General features: G+C 43.8%; 3 protein-coding genes and 1 pseudogene across 3 annotated transcripts; all 4 read right to left on the bottom strand.

Annotated features, from left to right (window-relative positions):
- On the bottom strand, positions 1-3,761 carry LOC138611874 (trace amine-associated receptor 1-like). Its single transcript, XM_069685131.1, has 3 exons — positions 2,751-3,761; positions 579-752; positions 1-537 (listed from the first exon to the last, which is right to left on the bottom strand). The coding sequence occupies exons 1-3, from the start codon at positions 3,759-3,761 to the stop codon at positions 1-3; spliced, it is 1,722 nt and encodes a 573-aa protein (XP_069541232.1).
- A 5,281-nt stretch (positions 3,762-9,042) lies between these two features.
- Positions 9,043-10,044, bottom strand: LOC138611864 (trace amine-associated receptor 1-like). Its single transcript, XM_069685120.1, has one exon. The coding sequence runs from the start codon at positions 10,042-10,044 to the stop codon at positions 9,043-9,045; it is 1,002 nt and encodes a 333-aa protein (XP_069541221.1).
- Positions 10,045-17,505: 7,461 nt separating this feature from the next.
- On the bottom strand, positions 17,506-18,507 carry LOC138611854 (trace amine-associated receptor 1-like; annotated as a pseudogene).
- A 4,994-nt stretch (positions 18,508-23,501) lies between these two features.
- On the bottom strand, positions 23,502-24,506 carry LOC138611845 (trace amine-associated receptor 1-like). The gene has a single exon (XM_069685099.1). The coding sequence runs from the start codon at positions 24,504-24,506 to the stop codon at positions 23,502-23,504; it is 1,005 nt and encodes a 334-aa protein (XP_069541200.1).
- Between the last annotated feature and the right edge of the window lie 683 nt (positions 24,507-25,189).

Here is a 25,189-nt window from a genome sequence, read left to right as displayed (position 1 = left end):
TCATTGTTGCTGGGGCATGATGTCCTTCCTGCTAACAGCCATTGCATGAAAGGGGGCCGACCAGGCGGGCGGAGCCTCTCTGGAGGATGGGCAGGTGTCGGCCGGACCGCTGACGGGGAACCAGGAGCGGGTGTCGGCCAGACAGCCGACGGGGAACCTGTAGCAGGTGTCAGCCGGACCACCGACAGGGAACCAGAACAAGGTGCAGGTTTCTGCCGGACCACCGACAGGGAACCAGGAGTAGGTGTCAGCCAGACCGCCCATGAAGACCCAGGAGCAAGTGTTGGCGGGCCCGCCAACGGAGAACCAGGAACAGGTGTTGGCCGGACCGCCAACAAGGAACCAGACCCAGGTGCAGGTGTCGGCCGGGACTGCAGACGGAGAACCAGGAGTAGGTGTCGGCCGGACCACCGATGGAGAACCAGGAGCAGGTGTCGGCCGGACCCCCGACGGAGAGCCAGGGGGGCCATCCTGCGCCTGGGTCAGAGGTGGTGTCGGCTGGGATGCCAAAGGACAACCATGAGGGGAATCCTCCGGCTAAGCCTCCACCGGAACACAGGGGCAGGAGTCAACAGGACCTCCGACTGGACCTGGGGAGCAGGAGTTGGCAGAGCCCCTGACCAGAACACAGGGGCAGGAGTTGGCAGGACCTCCGACCGGAACACAGGAGCAGGAGTTGGCAGGACCTCCGACCGGAACACAGGAGCAGGTGTCACCAGGGAGCTAAGCAGTGGAGGCTCTGGGGCTCTGGGCTGGGGAGAGGGGCGAGGAAGATGAGAGCCACGACGGCCTCATCCGTCTTTTCCTGGTGCCTCCACAGGCGCCAGGAAAAATGGCCAAGCGAGTCCCAGTCCAGGGAGACTGCTCGAGATCAAAATCTCCTCTCACCTCTCAAAAAATGTTCTGAAAATATTTAATGTCAGCATTTTGTTTGCCAGTCAGAAGCACTGACAAAATTTCTGTTTGTGTGTTTTTACATGGTAAAAACATTTTATCTGTTGGGACACTCGGATGGCTAGTTTTTTTTGTTCTGCTCACAGAGGCCTTCCGGAAGAGGATCACTGCTAGCAGAAACTGGCTTGCTTGTAGCATTAAGCTAGCCTGCCACAAGAGGATTGCTGCTAGGCAAAAACACATGGGGAAGCCCAACTAAAGGACTAAGGTTTGGCAATATCATTTTGAAGCATGTAGTCAACCTCAGTATCCAAATTATCATGTTTACTTTGATGCACACAGTAAAACTGCTGCTTAATTGGCTTTGACTCTTCAACATCAATATTGTACTCAATCCAATCGGATCGGGAAGGAATGTCACCAAACAAACAAGGAGACTTGCCTACCAGCTCCACTTGCTAAGTACACTTTGTCTTGGGCAGATGAGCAAACAACTTATCCAGATTACAGAGTGATTCTGACTTTTTCAAACTGGCCAGATTCAGAGCACCTGTGCCTGGCACTCCCAGCATAGAAGTCCAATGCCAGTATTATTTGCTCTCTCTCTCTCATTTCCACCTGGATTCATCCCAGCCATCACCTGCGCAGTTTGCTTTTTGCTTCACAACACCTCATACTTCATTATGTCAAACATCCACATTGATATTACTGACTTTACTGATTCACACACTCCTTATTGGCAACTATTACTTCAGTTGTTACCTTTATCAAAATAAATGATTATAATTTACCATCATTCATTGTGTCCATCCAGTATTTGTAATGGCCCTGGAGCCAGATTATGACAAATTGTATCCCATGACTGGACAGTGTTTATATTTTATTTCTGCACTTGTGCTACAACACTTCTTAAAAAATGTAAGGGACAGATATGGTTTAAATGTTTAATTTTATCAATGGTATGGCCCAGATTACATAGTTCTTGGTTGTATTGGTTCAATGTAAGACAGGAGACAACCAGCAATCACAATAAATACAGAAAACATTGTTTCACTTCACAAAATCTAGTATTTATGTAAGACCAGGTTTGAAAATGCTTCATTATTATTATTTATTTATTTGAGTTGTTTATTTTGTTTGCGGCAGGTTTTTTTTTTAACATCTAAGACACATTTTCCACAGAAATACAATCACTAGCTACAATAGGACCCTTCACATCCTGTTCTTCTGTTCTCATGTCAGGTAGGCTGCATGTTCGGAGGATTTACTAAGCTAATATCAAAATTGTTGTGTGTACTTATTATCAGACAACATTACATTGCAACATTATTAGAGAGTAATTAGAAGTCCAGGTGTTTTAAACCTTAGTTTCAAATGTTAAGCTAAAACTTTATATAAATCATAGAATCCCTATGCTATTCACGTCACGTCACGTTTCTACTCAGAGCAATGACCCTAGACTGTAGACACCAAGCCCAACTACAGCAATTTTTATTTGTTACCAACATTTTTCTGTACAGATAAACAGTGGCAATAAAATTTAAAAATGTGACAGATTTTGGATTTAAACCTTCTGCATCATGTATACACAATGCATGTATTAGACGTGCAGCTATTGTTCTACATAAAATACAAGTGAAAAACTAATAAAGTACATGAATTTAGAAAAATAGGCAGATTTGTATAAGGTTTGTTGAGTTATAGTCTCAAGTTTGTGTATTTGATGCTTTGTTGACTAGAATTTCTAAAACAACCTTCAGTTTTACAAGATATAACTGTATATCTGTTTACACCTTTTTAATGCTAATGTGATGCTTAGGTTGAGTACAGTAACTTGTGCCAATTTCTGGGGTTACATGGTCACTTTTTCTGTGTCCACATTTACTGTTACATCTCAACATTTCCAAAGCCAATTTTTGCAGTTTTGTGTTGGTAAAATCACCTTGAAATATTTTCCCAGACACGATCATTCTGAAAGCCAACCTAAACCATCTGTAAAAGAAAGCATAAATAAAAGGATTAAGCATCGAATTTGACAGAGTTAGCCAGATAAGTGTTTCACTCACAGGACCTGGTACTGAATAACTGTTGACAGGAGAAAAGGTGAAGCAAAGAAAGAAAGGAGTCCAACATAAGAGAAAAACTCCCAAAACAATAGCGAGAGTTTTGGTGGCCTTTCTCTCCATCTTACTGACAGTTGCTCCAGACTTTGTGCTCTGACAGGTTGTGTTCTGGATTCTGTGAGCCTGTTTCTTTGCCACAAGGAAAATCTTGAGGTAGATGCAGAGCATTATGAGCACTGGGAAGTAAAATGATAAAATTGGTGCAACAATGTTTGTCATGAGCACTTCAATAAAACATGTTTCATTACATTCTTCATTGTTCAACCCAACAATTATAAAACTAATTCCAATCAGAGCAGAACCCCCCCAGCTGACTAAGATCATGATCACAGCAATACAATGGTTGATTTTAGATCTATATGTCAAGGGCTGACACACAGCATAATATCTGTCAATGGAAATACAACATAGGTTCAGAATAGAACATGTGCTCAGAAATACATCAAAATTGCTGCGTACTTTGCAAAATAAACCCTCATGATACAGACATGAGCTGACAGAGAACGCCATGCTGAGAGGAAAGACTACTATCCCAACAAGCAGGTCAGCCCCAGCCAGAGAGAGGGTAAGGTAGTTTGTAGGAGTGTGGAGCTGTGTGAAGTAAATGATAGAGATTATAACAAGAAGGTTTCCACATACAGTGACAACAGACAATAATACAAGGAAATTATATAATAGTACACATGTAATAGATCTTTCTTGGTCTCTTGTACCACTGTGCAGAACATTATGACCTATCAGCATTGATCTCATTAACATAACTATTGTCCAATCAGCTGCATCCTGTTTGTCTGAGATGCAAAAAATGAAAAACAAATATGATCATACAGCAAAACAACAATCCAACCAGACCAATTATTCACTGTTTGTGTGTGCGTATATGTTTTTTACACAAGGCCTCAATACACTTCTGTGAGTGCATTTAACGAATCCAAACTTAGATTCTCAGCCCAACCTAAATGACCTCACTTGGCAAATTTGGGTTTAATTGTCTGTTTCAGATTTTTTCCTCAATAAACAGGAGACAATGGCACCTCCATTACGGTCTGGACTCCATTGCAATAGTGGATTAGTGTATAACTACAGGGCTTGAGTCCCATTTCAAACAGCGTGAAAACATAGTGATACTGTTAAAAACTATACTGTGATGTTTTCCTCAACCTTAACCATGTAGGTTTATTTTGCCTAAACCTACCATTACTGTATGATATAAACCATGTGTTAGACAGGAGGAAACAGAGGCTATGACATGCAACAGACACTTCTTGGGAGTTTGAATGAGTCATAAAAGGGAAACCTTGTGAGACTGAGAGAGACCATAGAGTCTTAGCCCAAACTAAATGGCCTTACTTGGCAAATGTGGTTTTGTGAGGGAAAACTCTGAAACAGAAATTTGATTCCAGAGACTTGCATAAGTCTGATAAGGAAAAAGCTAGCACCTGCATTACAGTCTGGACTAGAGGTCTTCCCGGGTCCAAAATTTCGTGCCTGAACCCCAAGAGACCCGTTGTTGTGCGATCCGGAACCGAACCGTCTATTTGAAAGTTGGGACCCGGACCCATAAAGAACGGAAAAATGCCGGACCCGGACTCGTCTGTTATTTGAAAGCTGGGGCCCGAACGGAGTTATGTCAGACCCGACCCAGGCCAGACGAAATAGACCCGATCAGCAACAACTTCACAGCTGATTAATATTAACAAGTTACCGTTAGTCAGCTGTCAAAACAAAACTTTATGTCCTGCCTGTGTGACGCAGCCTTCTCCCCCGTGCCTTTCCGTGCATATAATCCATCCTCCGCCAAGAAAGTTCATAAAACACATCAAGGTTTCCTGGTATTCATGTAGTGCTGATAAAAACAGATATATTAATCCACCAGTAATCTCAGATTAAACACTTGCTGTCATTCTGACGGATGACAAACGCTCGGCTCGTTTAGAAGCCACACACACGTGTTACACGTAACTGCACTTACTTTCTTCTCGTCTTTGTCCACAATCTACATAAACGAGGTTTTACCTCTTTATATTCATTTCCTTTTAGCCTTTTTGTCCACATCAGCGAGGAAGGAATCCATCATTACCGGTGATTGATTGTAGTAAATATATTCTGTTGCACATCTACCCCCCAATTTGCACAACACCCGCAAATCGAGCAAGAAGCACTAGCAGTAACATGGGCATGCAAAAGACTAATCTCTTACCTACAGGGTCAACACTTCACACTACTGATGGACTATAAATGCCTGGCCCCATTGTTGACCACAAGGGATTTGGATGATCTGCCACCCAGAGTTTTGAGGAGTTTTAAGATTACTGAGATACAACAATAATATTGTCCATGTCCCAGGGAAAAATCTCATTACCACCAATACCTTGTCAAGAGTTCCACTGAGTGACACTCTGTCCTCTGATGATCCTGAACTGGATCAGGAAATGCTGTGGTGTCTTCACTCCCTGTTACAGACACACGATTGGACAAAGTCAAAAATGCACATCGGAAAGAAACTTGCAAAATACTGGCACACCTAATGTTTAACAACATGGCGAGAGAAACATGGACTGAGACCTGGTATTGCACCCTAATAGCAGGCAAGAGCAGAGCTTGATCTTGCAGGAGAAGGGGACTCCCCAGGCACTCAGAGAGGAGATAATGAATAAACTTTGTGAAGGTCATCAAGGTATCTCCAAGTCCCATGGAATCAGTATCAATACAGCCCGGGGATCAGTATGGTGGCCAGGCATCCCAGCCCCCATCAGAGAGACAGTCAACAAATGTGAAATATGCCAGAGCCACTGAATCAGACCACAGTCCTGGATCGTACATGGTAAAAGGTAGGGATGGACTTGTTTGAGTGTTCAAAAAACGCATATCTGCTTATTGTGGACCATTTTTCGAGATACATGGAGGTAGCAGAGCTTAGAGTCACATCAGCTGAGACCACCATTCAAGCTGCAAAGGAGGCCCACAGACAACGGTCCACAGTTCTCAGCAGAGACATTCAGAACATTTGCACAAGACAGCTTCACACACATCACATCACAAGCAGTCTTTATACTTGGAACAGTCGGCCGAACATGCAGTTCAAACTGTTAAGGGTCTATGGAAAAAAGACACTGACCAAATCAGAGCACTACTAGGCATACAGAGCCACACCATTAGAACATGGGCTGTCACCAGCACACCAACTGAAAGGAAGATCTGCACACATCACTACCACATCCTTCAAGAAAGCTGGATACTAAATGGGCGGACTTGCAGGCTTTATGCAGGAAGGATGAGGAAGGGGGGCGAAAGCTAAGCAAGGAGATACATGGCATCCCTTTCCCCAGCAACGTTTTCCAGCTCCTCCTGGGGGATTCCAATGTTCCCAGGCCAGACGGAGTATATATTCCCTCCAGCGAGCTCTGGGTCTGCCCCGGGGTCTCCTCCCAGTTGGACGTTAGGAAAACCTCCAAAAGGAGGCGCCCAGGAGGCATCCTAATCAGATACCCAAACCACCTCAACTGGCTCCTTTCAGTGCTGCACCGATCCGTCTGTCAATCTCACGATCCACTTTACCCTTTATCGTGATCAAGACCTCGAGATACTTGAACTCCTTCGCTTGAGGCAGAGGCTCACTCTCCACCCAGAGGAAGCAATCCACCATTTTCAGGCAGAGAACCATGGTCTCAGACTTGGAGGAGCTGACTCTCCTCCCAACTGCTTCACACTCAGCTGCAAACTGCCCCAATAGAGGTCCCAAGAGGTCCCAATTTGATGAAGCCAATAGAACCACATCATCTGCAAAAAGCAGAGATGAAATTGTGAGGTCCCCAAACTGAAAATCCTCCTCCCCCGGCCGCCTTGAGATCCTGTCCATGAAAATCACAAACAGAATTGGTGACAAGGAGCAACCTTGGTGGAGGCCCACTTGCCTGACTTTGTACGAGTATGCCGATATATAGCAACAGCCCTGGTACCCCATACTCCCACATTACCCCCACAGGACACCGTGGAGGACACGATCATAGGCCTTCTCCATGCCCACAAAACACATGTGAACTGGATGAGGAAACTCCCATGCCTCCCCAATGGCCATGCAAGGGTAAAGAGTTGGTCCACTGTTCCACGGCCAGGTCGGAATTGTTCTTACTGCACCAGCTGTTCGACGATTGACTGGAGCCTCCTCACCAAGCACCCTGGAATAAGCTTTACCAGGAGGCTGAGAAGTGTTAGAGCCCGATAATTGGGGCACACCCTCCGGTCCACCTTTTTTGGAAATGGGAACCACCACCCCAGTCTGTAATTCCACAGGTATTGTCCTCGACTTCCACACAACACTGAAAAGGCGTGTCAGCCAAGACTGCCCAACAATGTCCAGAGCCTTCAGCATCTCAGGGCAAATCTCATCTACACCAGGCACCTTGCCACTGAAGCACTTCTTGACTACCTCAGCCAAGGATATAGAACAGGCTTCCCCTGGACCTTTGAACTCTGCCTCCTCATCAGAGGACGTGTTGGTAGGGTTCAGGAATTTCCTCAAAGTGTTCCTTCCACCATCCAACAATATCCCCAGTCTCCACCCCTGTTGAAAACAGCTTGAGCCAATCCCTGCTTCCCCTTCCTAACAGTTTGCCATAACTTCTTTGAGGCCAACCAAAAGTCCTCCTCCATAGCCTCCCCAAACTCCTCCCACACTGGGGTTTTTGCATCCGCAATAACTGAATCTGCAGCCCTTCTGGCCACCTGGTACCCGTCTGTTACCTCTGCACACCCCTGGACTAACCAAGCCTGAAAGGCCTTCTTCTTTAGTCTGACGGCTTCCCTCACTGCCAGTGTCCACCAAAGAGTTCTAAGGTTGCCACCACGACAGTCAGCGATGGTCTTCTGGCCACAACTCCTCGCAGCTGCTTCCACAAAGGAGGCTTTGAACACAGTCCATTAAGATTCCATATCCCCAACCTTCATACCCCCACCCTCACTACACATTTAGGTTTACCAGGTCTGTCCAGCAGCCAGGTAAGCTACACTTATGAATCACCCTATGCTAAAACATGGTGTTTATTATGGCCAATCCATGAAGAGCACAGAAGTCCAATAACAAGACACCACTTCGGTTCAGATCAGGCAGGCTGTCCTCCCAATCACCCACTTCAGGTTTCTCTATCATAGCCAATGAGAGCATTGATGTCCCCCGGTAGAATTATAGAGCCCCCATTCGGAACCCCTTCCAGGACTCTGCCCAGTGACTCCAAGAAGGCCGCATGATCCGAACTGCTGTTTGGTGAATAAGCACAAGCTACAGTCAGAGACTTCCTCTCCACAACTTTTCTGGCTCCCAGTCTAACAGGCCTCTCATAGCTGACGACTCCACCCCTCCCCCTCCTGTCAGCTCTACATTGTGCCTCACAGCGGACCATGTTAGAAGACAGCTGACGAGACTCCACGCAGGCAAGGCTGCAGGCCCTGATGGTGTCAGCCCCAGGGTGTTCAAAGCCTGTGTCCCCCAGTAGGAGTCCTTCGCTGAGTCTTCAACATGAGCCTGAGTCTTCAAAGGGTCCCTGTGCTGTAGAAGACATCATGCCTCGTCCCAGGGCATAAAAGTCCAACCCCAGTATTCTTTGGTCTCTCTCTAATTTCCACCTGGATTCGTCCCAGCTATCAGCTGCTCATTTAGCCTTTGTTTGCTTTTTGCTTCACAACGCCTCACACATTATGTCACACATCCACACTTACATGACTGACTTTACTGATTCACACACTCCTTATTGGCAACTATTAGTTGTTACCTTTATCACGATAAGTATTTATAATTGACCTTCATCCATTGTGTCCATCCCATATTTGTAATGGCCTTGGAAACAGGTTATGACAAATTACATCCAATGACTGGACAGCGTTTATATTTTATTTTATTTCTAATAAGCTGCATGCCTTTAGCATGCCCTCCACCATACCTTCAGTGTGTTTTACAAGATCTTATAGATATAACCTTTTTCACATGTATATATATATGTACATATGTATATATATATATATACAAAGTCTATTGTTGCAGTTTTGTGTTGGTAAAATCACCTTGAAATATTTTCCCAGACACGATCATTCTGAAAGCCAACCTAAACCATCTGTAAAAGAAAGCATAAATAAAAGGATTAAGCATCGAATTTGACAGAGTTAGCCAGTTAAGTGTTTCACTCACAGGAACTGGTACTGAATAACTGCTGACAGGAGAAAAGGTGAAGCAAAGAAAGAAAGGAGTCCAACATAAGAGAAAAACTCCCAAAACAATAGCGAGAGTTTTGGTGGCCTTTCTCTCCATCTTACTGACAGTTGCTCCAGATTTTGTGCTCTGACAGGTGTTCTGGATTCTGTGAGCCTGTTTCTTTGCCACAAGGAAAATCTTGAGGTAGATGCAGAGCATTATGAGCACTGGGAAGTAAAATGATAAAATAGATCCAAGAGTGTTTGCCATGAGCACATCTATAAAACAGTTTTCATTACATTCTTCATTGTTCAACCCAACAATTATAAGACTAATTCCAATCAGAGCAGAACCCCCCCAGCTGACTAAGATCATGATCACAGCAATACAATGGTTGATTTTAGATCTATATGTCAAGGGCTGACACACAGCATAATATCTGTCAATGGAAATACAACATAGGTTCAGAATAGAACATGTGCTCAGAAATACATCAAAATTGCTGCGTACTTTGCAAAATAAACCTTCATGATACAGACATGAGCTGACAGAGAACGCCATGCTGAGAGGAAAGACTACTATCCCAACAAGCAGGTCAGCCACAGCCAGAGAGAGGATAAGGTAGTTTGTAGGAGTGTGGAGCTGTGTGAAGTAAATGATAGAGATTATAACAAGAAGGTTTCCACATACAGTTACAACAGACAATAATACAAGGAAAATATATAATAGTACACATGTAATAGATGGGGTGTTTGTCAGTATGTAATTAAAATTATGTATTTCATAGCAGGGATGTATGTCAGTCACAATGGCAGACCTGTTGTCTTTGACTTCTGAATCCATGTTAAAGCATACAATTCAATGGCATATCAATTACTGACAATGTAAGCATAACATTTGAAAAAAATCAGGTAGCTAAAGTGCCAAGAATGTCAGTTAAAAAGATAATTCAATCAGTTCTTCTTCCACATCAAATCTGTTAAATCCTAATGATACATTAGTACGGATGAGTTTTCTTGGTCTCATGTACCACTGTGCAGAACATTATGACCTATCAGCATTTATCTCATTAACATAACTATTGTCCAATCAGCTGCATCCTGTTTGTCTGAGATGCAAAAAATAAAAAACAAATATGATCATACAGCAAAACAACAATCCAACCAGACATATTATTCCCTGTTTGTGTGTGCGTATATGTTTTTTACACAAGGCCTCAATACACTTCTGTGAGTGCATTTAACCAATCCAAACTAAGAGTCTTAGCCCAAACTAAATGGCCTTACTTGGCAAATGTGGTTTTGTGAGGGAAAACTCTGAAACAGAAATTTGATTCCAGAGACTTGCATAAGTCTGATAAGGAAAAAGCTAGCACCTGCATTACAGTCTGGACTAGAGGTCTTCCCGGGTCCAAAATTTCGTGCCCGAACCCCAAGAGACATGTTGTGCGATCCGAAACCGAACCATCTATTTGAAAGTTGGGACCCGGACCCGTAAAGAACAGAAAAATGCCGGACCCGGACCAGTCTGTTATTTGAAAGCTGGAGCCCGAACGGAGTTATGTCAGACCCGACCCAGGCCAGACGAAATAGACCCGATCAGCACCAACTTCACAGCTGATTAATATTAACAAGTTACCGTTAGTCAGCTGTCAAAACAAAACTTTATGTCTTGCCTGTGTGACGCAGCCTTCGCCCCTGTGCCTGTCCGTGCATATAATCCATCCTCCGCCAAGAAAGTTTGTAAAACACATCCAGGTTTCCTGGTATCTATGTAGTGTTGATAAAAACAGATATATTACCACCAGTTATCTCAGATTAAAAGTCTACTTGCTGTCATTCTGACGGATGACAAACGCTCGGCTCGTTTAGAAGCCACACACACACGTGTTACACGTAACTGCGCTTACTTTCTTCTCGTCTTTGTCCACAATTTACATAAACGAGGTTTTACCTCTTTATATTCATTTTCTTTTAGCCTTTTTGTCCACATCAGCAAGGAAGGAATCCATCATTACCGGTTTTGGCTTCAACTTTTCTCTGAACCTGCAGTCACTTGACACGTCACTCAACTCGTTGTTGCTCTTTCTTGAGTTTTTTCCACTTTAATTCCCGCATGTTCTCATGCCAATGACACATTGTTGTAAGTTAAAATACACACACAGACACACACAGCACCTTAATCATGAACACGTCCTAATCATTGCCGGGTCTTGCCGGATCCATTCGGGTATTACATATAATGTTGAACAGACCCGGAAACGAGGATTATAGAACAAAGCCCGACCCAGACCCGTTTGACCACATAATACGTGGACCTGAACCCGTCCGAACCCGTCAGGGTCCCGGGTCGTAAGTGATGCTGTCCTCTACATGCTTCACCATGCCCTATCTCATCTGGAGGAATCTGCTTATGTCAGAATCATGTTCTTTGATTTTTCAAGCGCATTCAACACAATCCCACCCATCATACTCAAAGACAAGCTCATGGAGATGGGAGTTTCCTGGATCTCAGATTACCTGACAGAAAGGCCACAGTTTGTTGGATCTGTTTTTCACCCTAAGTCTCTTAAGAGGGGCATGTTAATATGAAATAGAATTAAAAATTGGTGGAGCTGGTGAGTCCAATTGTGGTCATTGAGGCAGCGAAGGTGAAACAATCTAGTGGACCAAGTGATGACTGGAAATAGCCTGTAAAATCTGTGGAACTTGACTTACAGAACATGTGGATAGTCAAATTGAGGGAGCTCTTTCCACAGAGTAAAATGTATCGTTTGTTAAAATATGGACAGCAAGGCTGCTAAGATAGCAGTAAGTCTTCATGGAAGTTTGTTTTCGTGTCTCACTGTAGAATCCCTGATTACCAGAGTGAGTGGAGAGGCAAATGGCAGTGATGCCAATTTTGCTCAAATTGAGGGAGCAGGTGGCGGAGGAAAAACCCTGCAAGTGGCTGTGAGCGACTGGATGTGAGGTGAGTTTGTCGCCCCGGTACAATCTCCATATTGTGATTGATTGTAATAAATATATTCTATATATTGAAATTTTAGTTTCAGCATTTTTGTTTGGGCGTCAGGGAGGGAACATTTCGTGTACCTTTATGTTGCACATCTACCCCCCAATTTGCACAACATCCGCAAATCGAACAAGAATCACTAGCAGTAACATGGGCATGCAACGGACTAATCTCCTACCTAAAGGGTCAGCACTTCACACTGCTGATGGACTATAAATGCCTGGCCCCATTGCTGACCACAAGGGGTTTGGATGATCTGCCACACAGAGTTTTGAGGAGTTTTAAGACCTCTGAGATACAACTATGATATTGTCCATGTCCCAGGGAAAAATCTCATTACCACCAATACCTTGTCAAGAGTTCCACTGAGTGACACTCTGTCCTCCAATGATCCTGAACTGGATCGGGAAATGCTGTGGTGTCTTCACTCCCTGTTACAGACACACGATTGGACAAAGTCAAAAATGCACATCGGAAAGAAACTTGCAAAATAGTGGCACACCTAATGTTTAACAACATGGCAAGAGAAACATGGACTGAGACCTGGTATTGCACCCTAATAGCAGGCCAGAGCAGAGCTCGATCTTGCAGGAGAAGGGGACTCCCCAGGCACTCAGAGACGAGATAATGAATAAACTTTGTGAAGGTCATCAAGGTATCTCCAAGTCCCATGGAATCAGTATGAATACAGCCCAGGGATCAGTATGGTGGCCGGGCATCCCAGCCCCCATCAGAGAGACGGTCAACAAATGTGAAATATGCCAGAGCCACTGAATCAGACCACAGTCCTGGATCGTACATGGTAAAAGGTAGGGATGGACTTGTTTGAGTGTTCAAAAAACGCATATCTGCTTATTGTGGACCATTTTTCGAGATACATGGAGGTAGCAGAGCTTAGAGTCACATCAGCTGAGACCACCATTCAAGCTGCAAAGGAGGCCCACAGACAACGGTCCACAGTTCTCAGCAGAGACATTCAGAACATTTGCACAAGACAGCTTCACACACATCACATCACCAGCAGTCTTTATATTTGGAACACTCGGCCGAACATGCAGTTCAAACTGTTAAGGGTCTGTGGAAAAAAGACACTGACCAAATCAAAGCACTACTAGGCATACAGAGCCACACCATTAGAACATGGGCTGTCACCAGCACACCGACTGAAAGGAAGATCTGCACACATCACTACCACATCCTTCAAGAAAGCTGGATACTAAATGGGCGGACTTGCAGGCTTTATGCAGGAAGGATGAAGAAGGGGGGCGAAAGCTAAGCAAGGTGATACATGGCATCCATTTCCCCAGCAACGTTTTCCAGCTCCTCCTGGGGGATTCCAATGTTCCCAGGCCAGACGGAGTATATATTCCCTCCAGCGAGCTCTGGGTCTGCCCCGGGGTCTCCTCCCAGTTGGACGTTAGGAAAACCTCCAAAAGGAGGCGCCCAGGAGGCATCCTAATCAGATACCCAAACCACCTCAACTGGCTCCTTTCAGTGCTGCACCGATCCGTCTGTCAATCTCACGATCCACTTTACCCTTTATCGTGATCAAGACCTCGAGATACTTGAACTCCTTCGCTTGAGGCAGAGGCTCACTCTCCACCCAGAGGAAGCAATCCACCATTTTCAGGCAGAGAACCATGGTCTCAGACTTGGAGGAGCTGACTCTCCTCCCAACTGCTTCACACTCAGCTGCAAACTGCCCCAATAGAGGTCCCAAGAGGTCCCAATTTGATGAAGCCAATAGAACCACATCATCTGCAAAAAGCAGAGATGAAATTGTGAGGTCCCCAAACTGAAAATCCTCCTCCCCCGGCCGCCTTGAGATCCTGTCCATGAAAATCACAAACAGAATTGGTGACAAGGAGCAACCTTGGTGGAGGCCCACTTGCCTGACTTTGTACGAGTATGCCGATATATAGCAACAGCCCTGGTACCCCATACTCCCACATTACCCCCACAGGACACCGTGGAGGACACGATCATAGGCCTTCTCCATGCCCACAAAACACATGTGAACTGGATGAGGAAACTCCCATGCCTCCCCAATGGCCATGCAAGGGTAAAGAGTTGGTCCACTGTTCCACGGCCAGGTCGGAATTGTATTTACTGCACCAGCTGTTCGACGATTGACTGGAGCCTCCTCACCAAGCACCCTGGAATACACTTTACCTATGAGGCTGGGAAGTGTTAGACCCTGATAATTGGGGCACACCCATCGGTCCACCTTTTTTGGAAATGGGAACCACCACCCCAGTCTGTAATTCCACAGGTATTGTCCTCGACTTCCACACAACACTGAAAAGGCGTGTCAGCCAAGAATGCCCAACAATGTCTAGAGCCTTCAGCATCTCAGGGCAAATCTCATCTACACCAGGCACCTTGCCACTGAAGTGCTTCTTGACTACCTCAGCCAAGGATATAGAACAGGCTTCCCCTGGACCTTTGAACTCTGCCTCCTCATCAGAGGACGTGTTGGTAGGGTTCAGGAGTTCTTCAAAGTGTTCCTTCCACCATCCAACAATATCCCCAGTCTCCACCCCTGTTGAAAACAGCTTGAGCCAATCCCTGCTTCCCCTTCCTAACAGTTTGCCATAACTTCTTTGAGGCCAACCAAAAGTCCTCCTCCATAGCCTCCCCAAACTCCTCCCACACTGGGGTTTTTGCTTCCGCAATAACTGAAGCTGCAGCCCTTCTGGCCACCTGGTACCCGTCTGCTGCCTCTGGAGACCCCTGGACTAACCAAGCCTGGTGTCCACCAATGGGTTCTAAGGTTGCCGCCACAACAGGCACCGATGGTCTTCTGGCCACAACTCCTCACAGCTGCTTCCACAAAGAAGGCTTTGAACACAGTCCATTAGGATTCCATATCCCCAACCTCCATAAACTCGCCCTCACTACACATTTAGGTTTACCAGGTCTGTCTGGCAGCCTTCCCCACCAACTGATCCAACTCATCACCGGCCGGTGATCAGTTGACAGCTCTGCTCCTCTCTTTACCCGAGGGTCCAAAACAGCCGCAGATCTTATGATACAACAATAAGGTCAATCATTGATCCGGGTCTAGGGTGTTGTGGTACCAGGTAAGCTACACTTATGAATCACCCTATGCTAAAACATGGTGTTTATTATGGCCAATCCATGACAAGTACAGAAGTCCAATAACAAGACACCACTTCGGTTCAGATCAAGCAGGCTGTCCTCCCAGTCACCCCCTCCAGGTTTCTCCATCATTGCCCACGAGAGCATTGAAGTCCCCCAGTAGAATTATAGAGCCCCCATTCAGAACCCCTTCCAGGACTCTGCCCAGTGACTCCAAGAAGGCCGCATAATCCGAACTGCTGTTTGGTGAATAAGCACAAGCTACAGTCAGAGCCTTCCTCTCCACAACTTTTCTGGCTCCCAGTCTAACAGGCCTCTCATGCCTCGTTCCTGTAGCTAAGATGCCACGTCCAAGTGGCTCAATGGACTACAGACCAGTGGCACTGACATCTCACATCATGAAGACCCTGGAGAGACTTGTCCTGGAGCAGCTCCGGCCCAGGTTCAGGCCCCACTTGGATCCCCTTCAGTTCGCCTACCAGTCCCGAAAAGTTGAAAGTTATCAGGGTGTGGCACGCAATCACACAGGCGGGAAACAGGGAAAGGCAGAAGGTAAAGTAACTGGAACAATCAGGGAGGTAAGCTTTCAATATAAATCAGGAAACGATGACTGAATCATATGAAAAAAGAAGAAAAAACAAGGGAGCAGAGCAGAATGTAACGCTGATCCAGTATCATCATTGTTCTCATTGCTCCACAACAGCTGAGCCAACACAATGACATATGACAACTACAGTTCAACAAATCAATAGCCCTTCTGCAGGATGTCATCATACCATAAAGCAGACTGTTTTACTGACAATACCTTTCACTTGTCACAGTCTCTGACTAACCTTCCCAATGCAGACTTGGATCTATCTCTAATTGTCTCTCTGTGTGTATAAAGGTATATGGGGAGTAAATACTGAGGTTGGCCAGATTCAGAGCACCTGGGCCTGGCACTCCCAGGGCATAAAAGTCCAACCCCAGTATTCTTTGGTCTCTCTCTAATTTCCACCTGGATTCGTCCCAGCTATCAGCTGCTCATTTTACCTCGGTTTGCTTTTTGCTTCACAACGCCTCACACATTATGTCACACATCCACACTTACATGACTGACTTGACTGATTCACACACTCCTAATTGGCAACTATTAGTTGTTACCTTTATCACGATAAGTATTTATAAATTACCTTCATCCATTGTGTCCATCCCCTGTTTGTAATGGCCTCGGAGCCAGGTTATGACAAATTACATCCAATGACTGGACAGTGTTTATATTTTATTTTATTTTATTTCTGCACTTGTGCTACAACACTTCTTATAAATGTAAGGGACAGATATGGTTTAAATGTTTATTTTATCAATGGTATGGCCCAGATAACATAGTTCATGGTTGTATTGGTTCAATGTAAGACAGGAGACAATTGCAATCACAATACATATATATAAAACATAATTTAACTTTATCTAACATTATCTAACACATTATCTAACTTTTATGGTAGACCAGGTGTGGAAATGCTTTTCTTTTATTAATTTAAGTTTTATATTTTGTTTGCCCTTGTTATCTAAATCATCTAAGCGGCAATTTGTTTTCCACATCTAAGACACATTTTCCACAGAAATACGATCACTATCAACAATAGGACCCTTGTTGGCTGTACGTTGGGAAGAATTACTAGGCTAATATCAAAACTGTTCCAGTATTACAGTATAAACCTTTAGGTACTGTCAAATTTTGAGCTAAAACTAAATCTGAATGATAGATATTTTCAAAAGAATACACATGAATAAGGAATGTCAAAACTGGATTCAGATTTCACAAAAAGTTTTTGCAAACCCTATGCTATTCACAATGTCAGTCATAAGTTTCTACTCAGAGCAATGACCCTATGCTGTAGACACCAAGCCCCAACTAAAGCAATTGTGTCAGTCCGGCATGCAGGTGGCAATATTCTGACATTTTTACCCAAAAACATGTTACAGATTTTGGATTTAAGCCTTCTGCATTATGTATATACTTAGGCTTCAACATAATGCATCAATGTCAGACCTTCAGCCATTGTTGTACATAAAATACAAGTGTAAAACTAATAAGCTGCATGCCTTTAGCATGCCCTCCACCATCCCTTCAGTGTGTTTTACAAGATCTTACAGATATAGCTTTTTCATGTATATGTTCTGTATATATATCAACATTTCCAAAGTCTATTGTTGCAGTTTTGTGTTGGTAAAATCACCTTGAAATATTTTCCCAGACATGATCATTCTGAAAGCCAATCTAAACCTTCTGTAAAAGAAAGCATAAATAAAAGGATTAAGCATCGAATTTGACAGAGCTAGCCAGTTAAGTGTTTCACTCACAGGAACTGGTACTGAATAACTGTTGACAGGAGAAAAGGTGATGCAAAGAAAGAAAGGAGTCCAACATAAGAGAAAAAACCCCAAAACAATAGCGAGAGTTTTGGTGGCCTTTCTCTCCATCTTACTGACAGTTGCTCCAGACTTTGTGCTCTGACAGGTGTTCTGGATTCTTTGTGCCTGTTTCTTTGCCACAAGGAAAATCTTGAGGTAGATGCAGAGCATTATGAGCACTGGGAAGTAAAATCATAAAATAGATCCAAGAGTGTTTGCCATGAGCACATCTATAAAACATGTTTCGATACATTCTTCATTGTTCAGTCCAGCAACTGTAAGACTAATTCCAATCACGGCAGAACCCCCCCAGCTGACTAAGATCATGATCACAGCAATACGATGGTTGATTTTAGATCTATATATCAAGGGCTGACACACAGCATAATATCTGTCAATGGAAATACAACATAGGTTCAGAATAGAACATGTGCTCAGTGATACATCAAAATTGCTGCGTACTTTGCAAAATAAACCTTCATGATACAGACATGAGCTGACAGAGAACGCCATGCTGAGAGGAAAGACTACTATCCCAACAAGCAGGTCAGCCACAGCCAGAGAGAGAATAAGGTAGTTTGTAGGAGTGTGGAGCTGTGTGAAGTAAATGATAGAGATTATAACAAGAAGGTTTCCACATACAGTTACAACAGACAATAATACAAGGAAAATATATAATAGTACACATGTAATAGATGGGGTGTTTGTCAGTATGTAATTAAAATGATGTATTTCATAGCAGGGATGTATGTCAGTCACAATGGCAGACCTGTTGTCTTTGACTTCTGAATCCATGTTAAAGCCTACAATTCAATGGCATTTCTATATTATATAATATAAGCACAACATTTGAAAAAAAAATCAGGTAGATACAGTGCCAAGAATGTCAGTTAAAATGATAATTCAATCAGTTCTTCTTCCACATCAAATCTGTTAAATCCTAATGATACATTAGTGCAGGTGAGTTTTCTTGGTCTCATGTACCACTGTGCAAAACATTATGACCTATCAGCATTTATCTCATTAACATAACTATTGTAAAGGTGATCATCCATTCCCCTGCTTCGTTTACAAGCATCTCTGGAACACATAGACCATTCATGACTTCTCCATATGATCAATGAGGGAACAATAGGATAGGAGCCACAGCTGATTCATGGATAATTTCACATTCAGTTGTAAGCAATTCTCTATTGGACTCGTCTTGCTAATTTATTATTGTCAGCCTTTCATCATGACTAGTCCGTTCTTGCTAATCTTTATACTGCTCTTCTTGTAAAGTGTCTTGAGTTAACTTTGGTTATGATTTGACGTTGTGATTCTATAAAAATAAAATTTGATTAGGCATAAGTGCCTCCATATCATTTGGAGCGCTAAACAACGTGGTTATAGGCTTGCTGTTCATGATGGCTTCTGTCTCACATAGCAGAGTGAGTAGGCCCTCCTCATCAAGTGTCAGTAATTTCAGGGTGGCGCTCAGGGTCTTCCTTACAGACCTGATAACCCTCTCCTTGAGTCCTACATGGTGGGAACCAGTGGGAGTATTAAACATCCACTGGATGCCACTCTGACTTAGGGATCAGGGACTCAGGGATCCAATACTCTGCTTCCACAAGGTTCTCCACTGTAAGCTCATGAGAGTCCTCTCTCTCTCTCTCTCTCTCTCTCTCTCTCTCTCTCTCTCTCTCTCCCTCAAGTTGCCTTGAAGTTCTTAATCTCCTTGTCAACCTCAGGTGGAGTTCCTCTAATGGTACAGGCTCAGCAGAGTGCTCTTAACCTTAAGCATCCAAGCAACTGCCTTCCTTAGGCGGATCCAGAAAGAGAAGTACTGCATGAATTCCAGTACCGCATCCCTTGGATCTTCAGCTGCTGTAGCACTGACCACAGTGTCCCCAGGTTGGTCTGGGTTCTCTGGTCAGTACTACATAGGCTTGGTGAGAAAGTCCAGCCCCTGTAACCAAATGTGGCTTTTCATAATCTTACGTCAGAAAATATTAAATTACAAGAAGAAACCCACAAAAAACCCATTCCCAAAACAAAACAAAAAAAAGGACTGATGGGCTGGCCAAACCAAACAAAAGCAGGCAGGCACTCAGACCAACCCACAAAGGGCTGTAGGATCTGGTGCATTTTCTCTACCCAAAACCTAAAGAAACTAAATCCCAGCAAAGAAATAAAACCAAAAACTACCAGTCCCATCAGAAAAATAAACAAAGAATGCAAAAAGGCAAAAACCAGATTAATCTAGAGGTAGCTCCAGCTACTCCTGTTGCTGCTGTGAAACCATAAAGAGAGAGACTGTGAAGTGTTTGCCCCCCCTTTATTGTCTCCTCCTAATCAGGTGGATCACCAACACCTGTAAGAGACAACAGGCTGAGTAAAGACATTCAAAGACATTCAACCAACAGCCAGTAGGGGTGCAGCTGACACAGCCAGACGGTGAGGTAAGTGGGGCCATTGGGCCCGAACCACCTCAACTGGCTCTTTTCGGTGCTGCACCGATCCGTCTGTCAATTTTGCGATCCATTTTACCCTTACTTGTGAACAAGACCTCGAGATACTTAAACTCCTTCACTTGAGGCAGAGAATCACTCCCCACCCAGAGGAGGCAATCCACCGTTTTCAGGCAGAGAACCATGGTCTCAGACTTGGAGGAGCTGACTCTCCTCCCAACTGCTTCACACTCAGCTGCAAACTGCCCCAATAGAGGTCCCGAGAGGTCCCATTTTGATGATGCCAGCAGAACCACATCATCTGCAAAAAGCAGAAAGTAAACTGAAAACCCTCCTCCCCCCGGCCGCCTTGAGATCCTGTCCATGAAAATCACAAACAGAATTGGTGACAAGGAACAACCTTGGTGGAGGCCCACTTGTCTGACTTTGTACGAGTATGCCGATATATTGCAACAGCCCTAGTACCCCATACTCCAGCGGTACCCCCCACAGGACACCGTGGAGGACACGATCATAGGCCTTCTCCAAGCCCACAAAACACATGTGAAATGGATGAGGAAACTCCCATGCCTCCCCAACGGCCACGCAAGGTCCACTGTTCCACGGCCAGGTCGGAATTTGCATTGTTCTTCCTGTACCAGAGGTTTGACGATTGACTGGAGCCTCCTTACCAAGCACCCTGGAATAAACTTTACTGGGAGGCTGAGAAGTGTTAGAGCCCGATAATTAGGGCACACCCTCCGGTCCACCTTTTTTGGAAATGGGAACCACCACCCCAGTCTGTAATTCCACAGGTATTGTCCTTGACTTCCACACAACACTGAAAAGGCGTGTCAGCCAAGACAGCCCAACAATGTCCAGAGCCTTCAGCATCTCAGGGCAAATCTCATCTACACCAGGCACCTTGCCACTGAAGCGCTTCTTGACTACCTCAGCCAAGGATATAGAACAGGCTTCCCCAGGGCCTTTGAACTCTGCCTCCTCATCAGAGAATGTGTTGGTAGGGTTCAGGAATTTCCTCAAAGTGTTCCTTCCACCATCCAACAATATCCCCAGTCTCCACCCTGTTGAAAACAGCTTGAGCCAATCCCTGCTTCCCCTTCCTAACAGTTTGCCATAACTTCTTTGAGGCCAACCAAAAGTCCTCCTCCATAGCCTCCCCAAACTCCTCCCACACTGGGGTTTTTGCTTCCGCAATAACTGAATCTGCAGCCCTTCTGGCCACCTGGTACCCGTCTGCTACCTCTGCACACCCCTGGACTAACCAAGCCTGAAAGGCCTTCTTCTTTAGTCTGACGGCTTCCCTCACTGCTGGTGTCCACCAAAGAGTTCTAAGGTTGCCACCACGACAGTCAGCGATGGTCTTCTGGCCACAACTCCTCGCAGCTGCTTCCACAAAGAAGGCTTTGAACACAGTCCATTAAGATTCCATATCCCCAACCTCCATACCCTCACCCTCACTACACATTGAGGTTTACCAGGTCTGTCCAGCAGCCAGGTAAGCTACACTTATGAATCACCCTATGCTAAAACATGGTGTTTATTATGGCCAATCCATGAAGAGCACAGAAGTCCAGTAACAAGACAGCACTTCGGTTCAGATCAGGCAGGCTGTCCTCCCAATCACCCACTTCAAGTTTCTCTATCATTGCCAAGGAGAGCATTGAAGTCCCCCGGTAGAATTATAGAGCCCCCAGGCGGCTTCTAGGACCCTGCCCAGTGACTCCAAGAAGGCCGCATACTCCAAACTGCAGTATGGTGAATAAGCACAAGCTACAGTCAGAGACTTCCTCTCCACAACTTTTCTGGCTCCCAGTCTAACAGGCCTCTCATAGCTGACGACTCCACCCCTCCCCCTCCTGTCAGCTCTACATTGTGCCTCACAGCGGACCATGTTAGAAGACAGCTGACGAGACTCCACGCAGGCAAGGCTGCAGGCCCTGATGGTGTCAGCCCCAGGGTGTTCAAAGCCTGTGTCCCCCAGTAGGAGTCCTTCACTGAGTCTTCAACATGAGCCTGAGTCTTCAAAGGGTCCCTGTGCTGTAGAAGACATCATGCCTCGTCCCAGGGCATAAAAGTCCAACCCCAGTATTCTTTGGTCTCTCTCTAATTTCCACCTGGATTCGTCCCAGCTATCAGCTGCTCATTTAGCCTTTGTTTGCTTTTTGCTTCACAACGCCTCACACATTATGTCACACATCCACACTTACATGACTGACTTTACTGATTCACACACTCCTTATTGGCAACTATTAGTTGTTACCTTTATCACGATAAGTATTTATAAATTACCTTCATCCATTGTGTCCATCCCATATTTGTAATGGCCTTGGAGCCAGGTTATGACAAATTACATCCAATGACTGGACAGTGTTAATATTTTATTTTATTTTATTTCTGCACTTGTGCTACAACACTAAAAATGTAAGGGACAGATATGGTTTAAATGTTTATTTTATCAATGGTATGGCCCAGATAACATAGTTCATGGTTGTATTGGTTCAATGTAAGACAGGAGACAATTGCAATCACAATACATATATATAAAACATAATTTCACTTTATCTAACATTATCTAACACATTATCTAACTTTTGTGGTAGACCAGGTGTGGAAATGCTTTTCTTTTATTAATTTGAGTTGTATATTTTGTTTGCCCTTGTTATCTAAATCATCTAAGCGGCAATTTGTTTTCCACATCTAAGACACATTTTCCACAGAAATACGATCACTATCAACAATAGGACCCTTCCTGTTCTTCTGTTAGGTAGTGGCTGTACGTTGGGAAGAATTACTAGGCTAATATCAAAACTGTTCCAGTATTACAGTATAAACCTTTAGTTACTGTCAAATGTTAAACTAAAACTAAATCTGAATAATAGATATTTTAAAAAGAATACACATGAATAAGTAATGTCAAAACTGGATTCAGATTTCACAAAAAGTTTTTGCAAACCCTATGCTATTCACAATGTCAGTCATAAGTTTCTACTCAGAGCAATGACCCTATGCTGTAGACACCAAGCCCCAACTAAAGCAATTGTGTCAGTCCGGCATGCAGGTGACAATATTCTGACATTTTTACCCAAAAACATGTTACAGATTTTGGATTTAAGCCTTCTGCATTATGTATATACTTAGGCTTCCACATAATGCATCAATGTTAGACCTTCAGCCATTGTTGTACATAAAATACAAGTGTAAAACTAATAAGCTGCATGCCTTTAGCATGCCCTCCACCATACCTTCAGTGTGTTTTACAAGATCTTATAGATATAACTTTTTGTATACACATGTATATATATATATATATATATATATATATATATACAAAGTCTATTTTTGCAGTTTTGTGTTGGTAAAATCACCTTGAAATATTTTCCCAGACACGATCATTCTGAAAGCCAATCTAAACCATCTGTAAAAGAAAGCATAAATAAAAGGATTAAGCATCGAATTTGACAGAGCTAGCCAGTTAAGTGTTTCACTCACAGGAACTGGTACTGAATAACTGCTGACAGGAGAAAAGGTGAAGCAAAGAAAGAAAGGAGTCCAACATAAGAGAAAAACTCCCAAAACAATAGCGAGAGTTTTGGTGGCCTTTCTCTCCATCTTACTGACAGTTGCTCCAGACTTTGTGCTCTGACGGGTTGTGTTCTGGATTCTGTGAGCCTGTTTCTTTGCCACAAGGAAGATCTTGAGGTAGATGCAGAGCATTATGAGCACTGGGAAGTAAAATGATAAAATTAGTGCAACAATGTTTGCCATGAGCACTTCAATAAAACAGTTTTCATTACATTCTTCATTGTTCAACCCAACAATTATAAAACTAATTCCAATCAGAGCAGAACCCCCCCAGCTGACTAAGATCATGATCACAGCAACACAATGGTTGATTTTAGATCTATATGTCAAGGGCTGACACACAGCATAATATCTGTCAATGGAAATACAACATAGGTTCAGAATAGAACATGTGCTCAGTGATACATCAAAACTGCTGCGTACTTTGCAAAATAAACCCTCATGATACAGACATGAGCTGACAGAGAACGCCATGCTGAGAGGAAAGACTACTATCCCAACAAGCAGGTCAGCCACAGCCAGAGAGAGAATAAGGTAGTTTGTAGGAGTGTGGAGCTGTGTGAAGTAAATGATAGAGATTATAACAAGAAGGTTTCCACATACAGTTACAACAGACAATAATACAAGGAAAATATATAATAGTACACATGTAATAGATGGGGTGTTTGTCAGTATGTAATTAAAATTATGTATTTCATAGCAGGGATGTATGTCAGTCACAATGGCAGACCTGTTGTCTTTGACTTCTGAATCCATGTTAAAGCCTACAATTCAATGGCATATCTATTACTGACAATGTAAGCATAACATTTGAAAAAAATCAGGTAGCTAAAGTGCCAAGAATGTCAGTTAAAAAGATAATTCAATCAGTTCTTCTTCCACATCAAATCTGTTAAATCCTAATGATACATTAGTACGGATGAGTTTTCTGGGTCTCATGTACCACTGTGCAGAACATTATGACCTATCAGCATTTATCTCATTAACATAACTATTGTCCAATCAGCTGCATCCTGTTTGTCTGAGATGCAAAAAATAAAAAACAAATATGATCATACAGCAAAACAACAATCCAACCAGACATATTATTCCCTGTTTGTGTGTACGTATATGTTTTTTACACAAGGCCTCAATACACTTCTGTGAGTGCATTTAACCAATCCAAACTAAGAGTCTTAGCCCAAACTAAATGGCCTTACTTGGCAAATGTGGTTTTGTGAGGGAAAACTCTGAAACAGAAATTTGATTCCAGAGACTTGCATAAGTCTGATAAGGAAAAAGCTAGCACCTGCATTACAGTCTGGACTAGAGGTCTTCCCGGGTCCAAAATTTCGTGCCCGAACCCCAAGAGACATGTTGTGCGATCCGAAACCGAACCATCTATTTGAAAGTTGGGACCCGGACCCGTAAAGAACAGAAAAATGCCGGACCCGGACCAG

This window comes from Semicossyphus pulcher, unplaced genomic scaffold (assembly GCF_022749685.1).
Source record: "Semicossyphus pulcher isolate SPU_LCO1_2020_fin unplaced genomic scaffold, fSemPul1.0.p SCAF_11, whole genome shotgun sequence".
Taxonomy (NCBI): domain Eukaryota; kingdom Metazoa; phylum Chordata; class Actinopteri; order Labriformes; family Labridae; genus Semicossyphus; species Semicossyphus pulcher.
This window is presented reverse-complemented; position numbering and strand designations above follow the sequence as displayed.